Source organism: Protopterus annectens, chromosome 3.part0 (assembly GCF_019279795.1).
Source record: "Protopterus annectens isolate FY-2018-M chromosome 3.part0, PAN1.0, whole genome shotgun sequence".
NCBI classification, from domain to species: domain Eukaryota; kingdom Metazoa; phylum Chordata; order Ceratodontiformes; family Protopteridae; genus Protopterus; species Protopterus annectens.
In genome coordinates this window covers 1,517,708,210-1,517,723,820 of record NC_056731.1, presented here as the reverse complement: position 1 = coordinate 1,517,723,820, position 15,611 = coordinate 1,517,708,210, and the positions used below count along the sequence as shown (strand labels likewise).

The following is a 15,611-nucleotide window of genomic DNA, read 5'->3' as shown; positions in this document are numbered from 1 at the left end:
GCCATAGCATCTATCATCTGGAGCTGTAATAATTTTATTTGGTCTCCGATATCGGTTCAATTGTGTTGGGGGCCATCCATGCCCACTGAGAAATCAATTTCAGAACCTTATTGGCAGCGGAGTCACCCAGGAGGTAGGTGGATGAGTACCAAAAGCCACCAGGTACAGAGACTCCTCGGATGAAGGATTGCAGGGCTTCCAGTCACCTCCCTGCTTTAGGATTTGTAAGATGTTTGTAAAGGAAACATCATCAGGATGTGAGCTTGGGGACCCTTCACTCTCATCGAAGTCTGTATCTTTGGTGATGGATTCTTCAGTGCAGTCCAGGTGCTTCCTCTTGCATGTCATTTTCTTAGGGATCTCCTCAGTGGGATGTTCTGGGGGATTATCAGAAGAGGTGGGGATACCCTGCTGGGAAGCTTGGGATTCTGGAACTTGCTGTCCCTGTGGAAGACCAGAGTGAGAAGCTGTAGGCAGAGATGTCAGAAGTGAGAGTTGGAGATCCGAGGGGGTAGGTACTGTCTGAGCTGCTGAAGCAGACATGGCTCTTTCCAAAGACTCAAAGGCTGATTGCCCCTGACAGGAATAGGGACAATTCTCTTGAGGCTGAATCACGGGCTGAGCTGGTCCAAGCTGAGGATCCGAAGTGTATAGACGGCTCCTAAATTCTAAGAGTTGAGAGCAACACCTCACAGCTGACAAGACTGCTATGCCTCTGAGAAGTCTCTGACTCCGATTGACTCAGACAGCACCAGGCAGTTAAGATCCATGACTCTGATGCTTTGAGGGGAGACAGAGAAGGAGGTATTGGTGGGGTACCAGATGCACTCAACCCCTGACTCAAAGGGGTAACAGCTGAGGGAACTCCGGACATACCCTGCGCCCAGAGAATCTTCTTCACTAGTATCTCCACATTTTCTTCAGTGAGGCTCCTAGAAGAGCAAGTGGACATTGCTGAGGATGACTTTGGTCTCTCAAAAAATGGTGATGGAACTTTGAATGGGACTGGATCAACTGAAGAGGAGTATCGAGTCATCGGAAGGTATTATGGAGATGGAGATAAACTTTCTATCGGATACAAAATTATCGGCTCTGACGAGTCCTTTTTTTTATGGTGTCAAGGATTCAAAGAAATAGATGGATCCAAAGGTCTATACTTTTTGGCTTTCTGATCTGAAGAAGGAGTTGGATCTGACATCTTAGAGTTTTTAGCAGTCGGATTTGATGGAGAGGTCTGAACTGAAGCAGGTCTTTTTCTTCCTTTGCGTGACACTGTCGAGGAAGAAGATGCAGGGCTAGCTTGTCCAGATTTATCCTTTTTCGATTTTTCTACAGGAGAAGCTCCAGAAATTGCCTCACCAAAGGAGGATAGCAATAAAATGTATTAATCCAGGTAACAGTCAGTACCGCAAGAAAATATATGCTCTTGAGCAGAAAACAAAAAAATAATGTAATTATAAAAATAAATTACTGCTCAAGACCAAAACCATGCAGGCAACATACGATAAGTCTCTTCAGACCAAAATCATGTAATCTATGGTTGAAAGAGTGACAAATTGCACAGCTTCCTGAAGATGAAGAGGGCCGAGGCAATAAACACAGAGCGTATGAGTCACTAACATTTGGCACATTTTTTGAAGCCAGCTGGTTTATCTTTATCCTTTTCTTTATCAGTCAGTGTTAGTAAAAAAGGGAGAAAAAGTTATACGAGAAAGAAGAAAAACTACAAGTATTTTTTTAACACAGTAAGAACAAAAAAAGGAGTTATCAACAATGGTGAAAAAGAAATACACACAAAGGTGTAAAAATGAAGGATACTAACAATAGTGTCACTAGGTATTTTTGTGCAAAAGAAAGAAAGAGTAAGTAAAAAATCAGTAGAAACTGGAAAAAGAGGAAATTCACGGTAGTCGCTAGGTAAGGGCAGATAGACGGACAAGAAGAGAAGCTGTTTTAAAAAATCTTTAGAACTTTTTGAAAGAATTTATGAAAAAACACTTAACTGCCTGATAACTACTGGTGAACCACATCTTCATGAAAGCTGCAAAGGAGATCTGAGGAAACTTGGGAAGGGTACATTATGGGTAAGGGTAGAGCGTGAGAGCTTTTGGGTTGCCATCAACTATTGCAACAGCCCAGACACATCCGAGGATCGGATCAGAATCCATAGCTTGAGGATAGAATGAAAACTGACAACATCAGATCTGAAGTCTCTTCTGAGTCTGAATCAGAAATCAGAGAAGAAAACTCTGTATCTGTCCCTTCATCTTCCTGTTCAGATTCAGAATCTTGAATCTCTTCAGGAAAAGAGGTATCCCTCTTTCTCACTAGAAACTATTTTACAAGAAGGATCAATAACCTGAATTAAACCCTGAGCCAACCCCAGCAAACTGCTTCTGTCTAAGGAAATAGGAGAAGGAGTATACACATAATTAGTTTTCTGATTCTTTTTGAATGGGACCAGTTGTGTTACTAAAGGCAACAGCAGCTTCCCCAGGGATGGGCATAGCATTTTGATACAACATGGAAGCCTTCCCTGTTTCCTCTCCCAGGACCGACAAGAGTGGTTCTCCCTTGCTCACTGAGGGGGACCGCTACAGTTTGCTGCGGTGGCAAAGGGTGTTTGCTTAACTTTTCCTTTTTGTGGTTCGAAGACAAACTGACCATGGGACCAGTAGTTTGTTCCATGATCAAGCTGAAAATGGTGCCTCTTTGCTGAGTAAGACAAGCAGCAAATGCTAGAAAAAGACAGAAGTCTTTAAATAGCACTCGTTCCACAGAAACATACAATAAAAGGTACTTTAAAACACTGCCCGCCCCTCAAAAGTAAAATAAACACAATTTCTCCACATAAAAAAAATAATACATTTCAGTTACTTTACACAAATTTAAAACTGATAGGAAAAAAAGAGCACTACCATTTAAAAGTACTATACAGTCCAGTTACAGTCTGTTAAAACATCAAACTCCTAGACTTAAAATAACTTTCCTGAAGAGAAAAAGTGATGAAATGCAAATAATATATCTAAATTGGAAGTTTTTTTCCGTAAAGGGAACTTCTCTGCTCAGCAAAAGAGCAGCACCAAGCTGACTGTCAATCCTTGGCCTTAGAGGAGCAAACCCTACAGCGGCAGTAAACCTCTGAAGTACTTGGTGCTCAAACTTGTCTTTTAGTCAACTTAGCTTGAGCTGCCTGACAGGCTGGACACACGGAAGGTGCCACAAAGCTTTTGAAGTTGATTGTTACACCCTTGGCAGGATATAACACATACAGCTAAGGCTACTGCTGCAGTGACTAATAAGATGAGCATCTCGATATATTTAATTCTAATGACTGACCACCATAACAGCCTCCAGATTCATAAACATTGTGGACATGTGTATAAATGCAGTGTGTGCAAAATAAGGACACTGACTTGTCATAAGCATAATTCATATAAACAGTCTGTAGTAATGACAGGCATGACATGAAAAAATACATGTATTTTTAAATCATTCACAAGTGCACACAGTACAGAAAAGAGTACTATGCATGTCATGTTACAAACTGGATTGTTTAGTAAGAGTGCTGCAGGGAACAGCTAATAAATAAGGTATGTGCCATACATACATTACTCAGCAGACTGTCCCTGATGTGCTGTGCTCAAATGTCATGCACACAGTGACTTATAACACTTTTTCATTCATTACGCAAGATGTAGGAGATAGGGTAATTACCATATTAGATGAGGCAGTGAGCAGATCTAGTGCACCTACTGGCAGAAGCTCGACTATGTCACTATGTGGGAAGAGGCAAGTGAGGTTGTGGTAGCAGGTCTGCCCGCATCACAGAAGACTCAGAGGACTTGGAAGGATTTTTCTTACCTTGGAAGCAAACTAAAGTCATGTGGCTATCATAGCACTGTATGTTTATTATCCACAGATCATTCACTATGATTTCTGGGAGGTTAACTATCAGGTGGATCTGATAAGCCAACTTTTCCCACTACCCAGTTTTCAAGCTCCTTCCCTAATCCCACAATGTGCCTGATTCTTCAGACTGAGCTTGTTGCTTAGCTCCCTGGGGGAAAGTGATGTTATATGGAAAATGGTAGACAGGGATGGATGAGCTTCAAGAAGGTCTACTAGGACTGTTCAGATATGAATTGTGACAAATTGGAAGAGAGAATAGTGGGGGGATTGTCAATGTTGATAGATTTGGGATAATGAAGATCCAGTGTTATGGTAAGTACATAACATCTGCATCTTATATTATTTCATCGGACCACTTCGACTTCTGGCATAGCTTTTCAAACTTCCTGATTTTCTGGGTGGATTCATGACAGATGCCCTTGGGCACAGGAGCTCTAAATGATGCCCTGGATCTGGAGATTATATCAAGTTTGTAATGTTTATCAAATGTTTGCAACACAGTCCAAATTGCTGTTGTTCTGGCAACTGAAGAACTTCTGAAGAATGCTGTAGAAGTTGCCATTGATCAAGTGACATGAACCTTTGGTTTCACTAGCGAGGTTTTGTTTTTCGAATTGTAAATGAAGGTTATACAGTCAGAAAACCAATTGGGCAAGGTTACATTATAGACTTTGTGTCCCAGTCAGGAAGACACATAAGAAACACATATCTGTCTGCTCTCTCTTACAGTTTTTCTACATTGCAGATAGAAATGAAGTTGTCCATGTACATCCAAGGTGTGTAGCAAATGCTCACCTTTTGTGGGGTTGTTGGGAAGAAAGACAGGGAGGTGTATGACTTGGTTGACAAAATTAAGACTCAGGAAGGAGCCACCTGCTTTCCAGATGGATGAATATGTAAATCCCCTTTCAAAAACTGCTTCACTTGAGGTAAGGAAGAAAGGGGGGTCTAACGGCAGATAAGCAGATATGGCCAAAAGATGAATCTTAACACAACAGAAAGAGAGGCCACAGGATAATAACTAACAGAAATACTTAAGAATCATAGGATTCTGAGCCTTAAAATGGAAATGGATCTTGGTTTAGCATGAACTAGAAAATAGTTTTCACTTACCCATATATAATATTCTAGTAGCAGTTTTCTTTGTCTCCTTTAAAACCTGCTTCACATCCTCGAAAAACAGGTAACTAAAATCATCCGGGCAGTGAGTTGAAGAAATTGAAGGTTAGGCATATAAAAAAAAACTGTCATATGTAAGTTCATTCTGTAAGGAAGCTTGTGATAATTGCTCTTGGCCATTTTCAAAAGAAGAGAGAACAACTGTTGCCCGGGGGAAAAAACAGTCATTTTTAGTGGGTCCTTCTGTATCTTCATAAGAACCTGGTTATCAAAGAAAAGGGAGGAAACACATTTAGGAACATTCCCATTAATGGAGGTGAAAAAAAGCATCTGTCTTCCAGGCTTGTGGACAAGGAGTCCTGGAGTAAAATTTGGTTAACTGTCTGCTGTAGCTGGGGGCAAACAAATCTACTTGAGGAATTCTGCACAGATGGATCAATTCCTGGAAGACTCCAGTGTTCGTCTTCCATTGTCTATAATAAGGTCTTGCTCTGATGGAATATATGTAATTTGAAGGGAAAGACTGAACTGAGCCGCTAGATCCTCGGTTACCAGTGCTAGTCTCAAAGGGGGTAGGTCCTGCTTCTCCCCAGTTTGTTTATGTACCACATCACTGTGGTGTTCTCAGCAATTACTAGCAAAGGGCCTGGAGATCAAAGATAGTTCACAGATTTGACAGAATTTATAAGAGCCTTCATTTCTTTGACATTTAAATGTTTTAACTTGTCTTGCTTTTTCCAGATGCCCTGTACTTTCATTCTCTTGAATACAGCTCCCCAAGCAAAGTCTGAAACATCTGTGGTTACAGACTGAGTGGGAATTTGAAGTGAAATAAGGAGACCTGGGTAAGAGACAACTGATTCACCCACCAAAGCTACTCCTTTTTTACAAACCCCAGCAATGGAACTTGAAATGGAACAGGATGCTGAAGAAGATTTGACATACCCTTGAATCTTCTTCATGTGAAGTCTGGCCAAAGGAATCATGAGAATAGAAACACAGAATTTTAAAATATTCCCTGGAAGACACCTAGGTCTAACCGGAAAATATCAGAAACTGGTCCCTTTAAGATTCCATTTTGTCCTGAGTAAGGAAAGCCATAATTAAAGTTGTATCCAGCAGACACTCCAGAAACTCTGTCTTGTGCAATGGAATGACAGAAGATTTTTCTTGGTTCATCTGAAATCCTAGGCAGAAAAAAAAGTTTATTACCTATGCTAGATTTTCTTAACAATCTGCAAAAATTATGCAGTCGTCCACATATGGAAAAATATGAATGCCCTGTAGCCTGCAATGGGCTACTACAAGTACCATTTACTTTGTAAATACTCTTGAAGCTCTCGATAAGACACAGGGAAAAGCAGAAAACTGAAAAAGGAAAAATAGACACAGAAAAATGCAAAAATAATCTAAATGTTTTGTGGACTGAATGTGACATTGTGATGATAAGCATCCTTTTGATCCAAAGTTGCCATATAACTGAGAGATGCAATAAGAGAGTAACAATGTCTGTAGAGACAGCATTTTGAATTTCAGGATTCTGACATGAAGATTTAGAAAAGAAAAATCTAGTACATGTCTCCAGGCTCTTTCTTTCTTTGACACCAGAAAGGTTACTGAAGAAAATCAATCCTCTGAAACAGAGTCTGATCTATGACAGGAGGGAACAGGGAAAAATAACTGGGTGGATGTGGCAGGATCCCCTGAAAAGAAGGAAGGAAGTCCCACTACCAGCTGTAACCTATTAGAATAATTCTCAACACCCAAATGTCTGAAGTTATCTGGTACCACAGAGGAAAGTGAAGACCTAGACTCTGGGGTACAGGATTGCCAGGGAGGGAGAACACTTGAGGAGGCCATATACACAGTCTGTTGTTTTTAGATTGTTCTTGGTTCTCGGAGGATCTGCCCTTCTTTACAGATCCTCCCCGCCACTGTTTTTTTTTTTTTTTTTTTTTGAAATTTTGTTGTTGTTTGGAGTACTTATTCTGTTTCCTGAAGGAGAAACCTGAAATGGAAGAAAAATGTCTGCTTTATTTTGAAAAGAAGGTTTATTAAATCTGGGTAACCCCTGAATTAACTTTCCTCTCTCATCAAATCTTTGTTCAGGAGATGAATCAGATAACATCTCTTTATCCACGTGACTATTCTGGATTTGAGCTTTACTGGTAAATTTTGAGAAAGAAGCTAGGCAAACCTTGTCACAAAGTCAGTAGCAGCTGCTCTAAAAACACCATCAGCAGTGTTATAGGCACATTTCAAAGAATGTTTGTTTACTTGAGACACAGAAGAAACTACAACATTCAAAGACGTATTAGTTTCTGATGAAAGCAGGTCAGTAATTAATTTCCTCATATGTTCAAAATAAAACAGCACATACTTAAGGCAAGTGAACTTGAAATTTTATAATTCTGAAGGCAAGGGTGGAAGAATTTTCTTTCCAGGCCTATCAAAGGATTTACCCAGTTTGTCAGTAGGAACAGGGATAGATGCCAAAAGAAATTTGGCAGCAGTAGCGTAGCTAGGGTGGGGCAAAAGTGGCAAATGTCTTGGACATAAAGTGATTGGGGCACAGTCAACTGATTCTGAACTTTCTTTAATGCAGTACTGGCTTTTAAAAGCTGATATTGCAGTTGCTTTCAAACCTGACAACTGCAGCACTCTGTGTGTGGTCTAAACTGTGGCAAGTATTGCTACATTGTATGAAGCAGTTTGGTATAATTTAAAAGTAAAAATAAAATCTCTCTTTTTTTTCATATTAAAACTTGAATTCTGTAGTGCTCCATGCTGGCAGGGTATAAACTACAGCAACTGTTTGCTATATTTGTATCAATCAGTTTACTACAGTTTAAAAGAAAAAAATATTTATTTATTTTTAATGTGTTGAGGAAGAGTTCCGGCCAAGGCAAAGAAACAGGACCTGAGTGGCTGAGGCAGGAAGGAGGAGGGCATGTTGTGCATCTGCCCACCTGTATGGTATGCCAGTAGAAGAAATGTCCTTTTTTTAAAAAATCTTTTGCTGGGTGGGGTGTGGACCTAATGGTACATTGTAATGAGTGGCTTAATATAGTAAAGTGTTTTTTTTTTGCTCGTCACTTGAAGAGACGAGGAGGTGGAGCAGCGGTTCATGATACCAACACAGGGCACTGGTTAAGCCAGCTATGTTTCTGTTTGTCAAAAGCTGATTTGGATCAAAAAATTACTAAAGGGTATGACCGGGGGTTAGAAAAAAGGAATTTGTTAGTATGAGGAACTTTGTTCACTTTGTCAGATTGTATGTCAGTTGTTACTGGCACTGGCAGGGGATTTGGAATAGACTGGCAAGAATAATGCTGGGCAGGCAGATCACAATGCCCTGTATCTTTGGATATAGACATGGTAATACAGGAATGTACTGTATGACACCCTGGATGGTGGTGGAACACCCATTGTCAGGCCAGTCATCATTACTCTGCCACTTGTTGTAATCCTTGGAGAAATGAAGAATGGTTGAACAAGGAGCTTCTACTGATAAGGCCATTAACTAAGGAGTAGCAATGAGAAATGGACAATAAGCTGGTGTTTAAAATATGCATTTATAACATCAATTTTATATAGATATATATATCTATATATATATCTATATATCTATATATATATATCTATATATATATATATATATATATATATATATATATATATATTCATCCTCTCTCTCTCTCTCTCTATATATATATATATATATATATATTAGTACTTAAAAACTCTCCGATCATGAGTGAAGAATTCTAATTAATAAAACTAAAAAACTTCAATATACTGATAAAAAATAAAAAACACGAAGTACCAAACTTTTAGGAGCAGGTGTAAAGCTTTCGTTCTTTATTGGTGGGAAGAACTTCATCAGATTCTGCATTCTACATTGTCCATATTTCTCTTTTAACAGAGACTATAGCCTTTATGCTGCTTAAGCCAACGTGGAGTTCTAAAGCATTCAGGTTGTCATAATGGGAAAAGCCATGCCTTTGCGAGAGTTAAAAGGTAATAAGTGGTAAGTACTACGCTACAGGCTAAGAACGAGGTGATTATGACTGGATGAATTATGCTGACTATTTCATTATACCATTAAGCAATATGTGCACAAAATGTCTTATCTACGCTCTTTCTGTGCTTACTGCCCATGCCTTTAGTCACTAAAGACTCCTTGATGGCCATTACCTTTTTATGGAAAGCATTTAAGCAACACAGTTTTCTGTAATGCTATTTTTCACTTGGTTTGAGTCCCACCATTTTTCACCAGGTCAGTTCTACAAATTTAATAAGTGCTACATGTGTAATTATGTGCCCTACCTCAAAATATCAGTGCATTGGATTCCTTTAAGACTTTCAAACTTACACAAAAATATCACTTTCCCAACACTCACATCTGTCTTTGCCCCTTAACTAAAGACTACCATACTTAAACTCATATCTCCCTTGTCCACCTCTTTCACCCTCCCCTGCTGCTTATCCTTTACCCTCCATCACTCACACTCTTCCCTATCCTATCGCCTATCTGTTTCTTGTCCTTCCTTTCCAGCTCTTTCTAAGCCTTTATTAATACATCTGACTTCTACTATACCTGCTTCTTCTTGGTAAAGCTCTTGTTATACTTTACTCCTATACCTTATCGATTATCCACCATCCTGGCCATCTTAACCCATACAGCATCTCTTTCTATCCTTACATATACTCTATCTTCAGCTATCACACTCCCTCTGTCTTACAACCTATACTTAAACTTTCTATTTTTTTCTTAAAACTTATACATCAAAACTACTAAATATATTTAAGCTTATTTTGTATGTTCTACTAATGTATAATTTTAACTGAGAATTTTAGACTGAACTATAGACAAACTACTGTAAATTGTCATCCATATATGTGATATAAGTTGTGTTATGTCTACAAATGTCTTAATACATATCTGTGAAAACTTTTAAATGTGTGTATATGTTTTTGGAACTTTAAATTGTATACATAACTGTAAAATCTAATAAATGTCTGTATTTGTTTAGAGATTTTTCTCCTTGGGCTTCCGTTGAAAATGGGTTCCTGACCCAGTTGTTCTTTCCCGGTTACCAAATGTCAATAAATAAATAAATAACTCTATCTGAACTGTTATAAAATTATAACAACTAGAACATCTAATGATGTAAATCAACTGGATTTTTAAGAAAAGCATTTGACGCAACTATTTTTCTCTCCTAACAAAGCCAGGGTAAGTATATCTGGTGGTGCTTGTTGTTGTAACTTTTCTGTTATATTTCTGTTAAGTGTGTATCCTACAAGGACATGGTCTGTATGCCAAGCAGAGTGATTCCCTGTAAGCTTTTAAACAGTTGGATGGGTGTGGGACTTGCAGGCCTTGCCGTCCTTGAAAAGGGTGTTGAGCCTGACAGTGGTTTTTGGCACGACACCTATGGCCTCTGGTCAAACAGCCTTGTATTACCTATGATTTCTACACATTCTACATTATAAAATAATTCAGACTTTATATCAGCAGTGGTAATAGCCTGGTTATCCACCTAAGCCTTCTGTTGTTGGATGCTTTAAGTCTGTGTTATATTATCTGTGATGCCCTCTTCACATATATTCCTTAAATACTACCTATGAAAAAGTCAAATGGAACTGATAGTATCATTATAGATGGAGCATGTCTCACACAATACCACTTTAAGAAAAATCAGATATTACCTGCCCTGCCAAAACTACACAGCACAAGTATATTTCAAGAACAATAAGTGAGTTCCCTTGTCATCTTTTGCACAGTGCTACTATTCCAACCTGAGCTAGTTTTTAATCGCTCATGTCATGCAAATTATAAGAACATTCACCAAAATACTCTGCAGCTATGCAGACAGTAACATGTGCCACCAGTGCTGTGCATGTATGAAGATGTCACCTGTACAATACAGCTTATTACATTTAGGGTTGCCACCTTTCATCGTGGCTAAAACCGGAGTAAAACCACACACCCTCACGTCACGTGTATCCCCGCCCATCCCACCCCTCTTCCACCCACATTCTGCCCATTTTGTGACATCACGACAACGTCCTCTTTTTCCGTTCCTGCTGCGTGCTTTCGGCTGATTTACTATGCTTTTCTGTAAAAAAAAAAAAGCACAGTAAATCAGCTGATTTACAAACTCTGATAGTCTGTTTCCTTTTTGAAACAGACTACCACCGTTTGTACAGTGTTTTCTGGACTACCGGAGAATCAGCTTGATTTCCGGATAGTCCGGAAAAAAAAACAGAGGGGTGGCAACCCTATGACACAGAGTACTTGTGAAGTAGTAGTATCACTATCATTAATAAACTCTACTACAAATAAGTAGTTGAACAATTTTCCAAATACCCACATTCTGAATCAAATGGGTACAACCAAGTTCTGTATAAAAACAGAAAATGCCTAAACCCGTTCACACCTTTTACAACCTCTCCAGTTCAGAATCATAAAATGAACCCTACGATTGACCAACTGTAACAACAAATGTGCAAGATATGTTGCAATAACTACGATTAATGAACGCACTGCCAATGTTAGTAACGCGTACGGACTCACCATACATCACACAAGTTTAAAGAATACAAATTTCACCAGGTGTAATAACATGTTATTTACTCTGCATGCTGTACCACATGCTTACCAGGTATCACAATAAGCCCATCAATATCTCCCAACAGGAGAACCAAGTTTTACAAAGCTCAACACATGTAACAATAAGGAAACCATTTAAACCAAAAGCATTGTTACATTCGCTGATTAGTTTGACAATGTAGGTGCAAGGAGACTTTAATGCTTAATTACAATTTTCCAAAGGCATTTTGTAAATCTCACTTTCTCCTCAGCTCGAATAGCAACAGGCCAAAACTTATCTTTCACAAAGAAGCTAAAACTGTCTCAATCAATGGCGTTAATTACTTACAGAGTTCAGGGCTGTCCATCATCATCCATATTTGAATTAATTATATGACTGCCTTATTGTGAGCAAAATAAGCAAAACTCTCTAATGAGTTTTGGGACTACTGATAGAGAAAGAAAATGGTGGAAACCAGCAAGTCAGGAAACCAAAAGCTATGCAAGCGTGTTGCAACTCAATCATTGACATCACAATTAAACAGGAAGGTCCAGTTAGTAAAATGACGGTAAATATTAAACAACACTGTCTTCACTTCCCTTCCAACTTTTCCCAGTTCCACATGAAAATAATATATAGATTGTTTGCCTCAGAATGCAAAATTCGGGTCACTTGGATGTTCAAAGGGATGTTGGGATGTGTAGTTTATTTATGCTGTAAACAGTAAGTTATTCCGATGTCTAGATGATTGTCTCATAGTTCAGATTTTCTAAAATGTTTAAACTATTCATTCCAGCGAGATCAGCAGTTTTAGATGGGACACTTAATGGTGCACGTTTATTTTTGCCCTTGTTTAGCATGGTTACTTAGGGTGAAACCTGACCTCATTTTCTGATCAGGAAAGTCTTTGAGAAAGCATCGTTTCCTCGTTGTACTGTGTGGCAGTTTCTTTTTTAAGTAGGACTTGGGAGACCTTTATTTATTAAGTATTTATTTACCGAGAAAGTCCGATTGGGTTAACTGGTATACGTATACCAGCAGCAGGCACCAGTCAAAGTTAATGTATGTGAAAAGAGTGGGTAGAGTTAGAGGCGTATTTTGTAGGTACAGTGGAATTAGCTTTAGGAAGCAGTGGATGCATAAGGGACAAACAAATTTTGACAGTGGCGCAAAACCCGGACTTCACTTGTCCGATTTTGAATGAAATTGGTAACCGGACAATTTGTCTGAAAACCGGACAGTCTGGTCAAAAAACGGACAGCTGGCAACCCTAATTACATTTATGAAATGGCAATGCTAATGCAAGCAGAAAAGCTCAAATCCTTACTCCCACTTATGCATCAAACTTCAAAACATTTAGAATTTTTACTTGGAAGTGCTTGTTTATGTATTTTTACAGTCCAAGCAGACTAAAAAATGTCTTCAAGTAGATAGCAAATGCTTGAAGTGTGACAGGAAAGACAGAGGTAACTGAGGACATGTTTTTTGGGAGTGGAATGAGTTGGCAGATTTTAAAAATGACCTACTGAGTACTGTCAGAAATGTTGGGGGAACAAATGACCGTGACTAAGTAAATTATTATTTTGAGCTGAAACACAGGATCTGAACTGTCTAGACATAGCAAGCCTTACTAAGTTTAATGCTGTTGCCAAAACAGGAATAACTAGAAAATGGAAATCAAAATCTAAAGCAAATGTAACTGTAGTACTGAATACTGTAAAGGATATAAAAGAACTGGAGGTGGGATTCTTTGGAAAGGGAAAGAGCAAATTACATAAAAGGAAATGGAGTAACGTTTTAAAAAAAATCCAGGAACTGAGCAGTTTATGTAATGTTGGAGCGTATGACCGTTATTAAAAAGAAAGAAAATGTATATGTAATGTATAATGCATGTAAATGGAAAATGCTACTATGGTTTGCTTTCTTTCTTTCTCAGTCTTAACTGACAATTTAATAAAGGTGTTAAAAAAATCAAAAAGTTAGTCCTTTGCATCTTATGTACTTGATGAGTATCAGAGTAACAAAGTAAAGTGAAACATGAACTTACTTCTTTAAAGCCATCAGAAAGTACAATGAGCGTGGCATTAACAGGTACACTTCTTCTCGCAAGATAGCATCTACAATCTTTCTAGAAGCATATTCTGGATCCAAAATAGGAAGGAAATTTGGCCACCTGTGAAGAATAATGTTCACGATTAATGTCCAAAGACACATTCTCAAGTGACAGAACTTATTGTCCAGACACACACACACACGCACACACACACACACACACACACACACACACACACACACACACACACACACACACAAACACACAATTGCTATTTCTGATATTTTCCTATTGTTCTTTTACTCACTGCCACAGTTAAGATTTTAAATTGCAGCCCAAGTACTTAGGCTTTTACAGTCTTGTACAAGCTAATGATACTGACCGGCATTCCTGTTTTTGTTAGCTTTATGACATCCAAATATAACTGGATATGCATTAGTAATCATATTTATATGTGTATACAGGTATACTGTTCAGAAATGTAATAAACTGTTTGGGGTTGGGGTTAAATTTGTGGTAGTGGTGGTGGGGAGTAGGCTAAATTCTGGAACTAGGTGTACACAGTTCTAAAATGTTTGGCTATGATTATGCAGATCTACTACAGAAGCTTGAAGTTTCAAAACTTTGAACTTCAAATGGCGGAGACCAGAAGATTGAAGTTTTGAAACTTCGAAAATGTAATAAAAATAAATAAATAAACATACCATCTCTAAGATCGCACTGCAGTGAGGAAACGGTAAATTTCCTGTTCCGTGCTGTATGGCGATCTCCATTCAAAACTTCAATCTTATGGTCTCAGCCTTTTAAAGTTCGAAGTTTTGAAACTTTGAGCTTCTGAAGGGGATCTGATTATCCATGTCTGTATATTTACAAGAGATGGCACAGAAAATCACACGACACAACGCAAAATTTTACAAAATGTATGTAAACAATATAAAAAGTTCATGCTTTTTCTTCGTACTGCCACTTTCCACCAGCACCTCAGTATTTTTCAGTCCCATACACTGTCTTTTCCACATTTCTTACTTTAAAAATAACATATTCAACTACTGCCAGCTTCCCTTTTATTCAGTTGTACTCTGAACCTCCTCTACTACTGATTACTCTTTTCTTGAAGCTTTCTTTCACAATGGCATTATTCTGCAAATCTCTGCGCTGTCTATGGCTCATAGGCATTTAGTCCAGGAGACCATTAAGGAGCCTAGTCCAAATTCCTAATTGTCCCAAAGCACTGTCTGGTTAAGTGACTTGCTCAAGGTCACACAGCAGGCAAATGAAAGCTAAGGGAATCAAACATTGAACCACAGGCAGTAGCTTGTTAACAGCTCATAACCTTAGTCCTCTGCACTGCCAAACTAAATTATTCTTTTACCTAATTGTTGACCGAGTAAGGACACAGGACACAAATGTCCCTTTTCAGGAGCACTGTCTGGTTAAGCGGCATGCTCAGAGTCTCACAGAAGGCAAATGAAGTTAGAAGGATTCACTGGGCACAAAAAGCAACTCATTAACAGCTCTGTTCTCATTTTTTAAAATCTCTTGTTATTAACTTTTCAAAAGTCATGCATAAACATGGCTGTAGCTGGGCATACCATGTACACACTGTGCACACGTTTTAAAAATAATGTATTTATTAAAAGATGTCCTAGTATTTAAAATACATATTTATCATAGTTTCCAACTAAAGACTTTGTTAAAATGCTTTTTGGGGGAGGGCTGAGTGGACTGCACTGCAGGGGATAGGATCACGTTGTAGAAGCTGGTATACAACTACAAAGATCTTGGCTATATCCCTGATAACAAACAAATAAACATTCTAAAAATGACCAGCACAAACAACCATACCATGACTAACATGGAAGAAGAAAATAGCATTAATTGATATTCTAAATGAAAATACATAAGTAATACATACTTTTAAAACATTA

The 15,611-nt window shown here is 38.4% G+C and overlaps 1 protein-coding gene across 3 annotated transcripts in view; it reads right to left on the bottom strand.

The window, feature by feature from the left end:
- Nucleotides 1-15,611, bottom strand: part of SDR16C5 (short chain dehydrogenase/reductase family 16C member 5) — a 717,401-nt gene that overhangs the window by 55,423 nt on the left and 646,367 nt on the right. For all 3 annotated transcript variants that reach the window (XM_044065547.1, XM_044065548.1, XM_044065549.1), the window contains exon 6: nt 13,678-13,803. In XM_044065547.1, the coding sequence (XP_043921482.1) occupies nt 13,678-13,803 (126 nt within the window). The remainder of the gene's footprint in view (nt 1-13,677; nt 13,804-15,611) is intronic.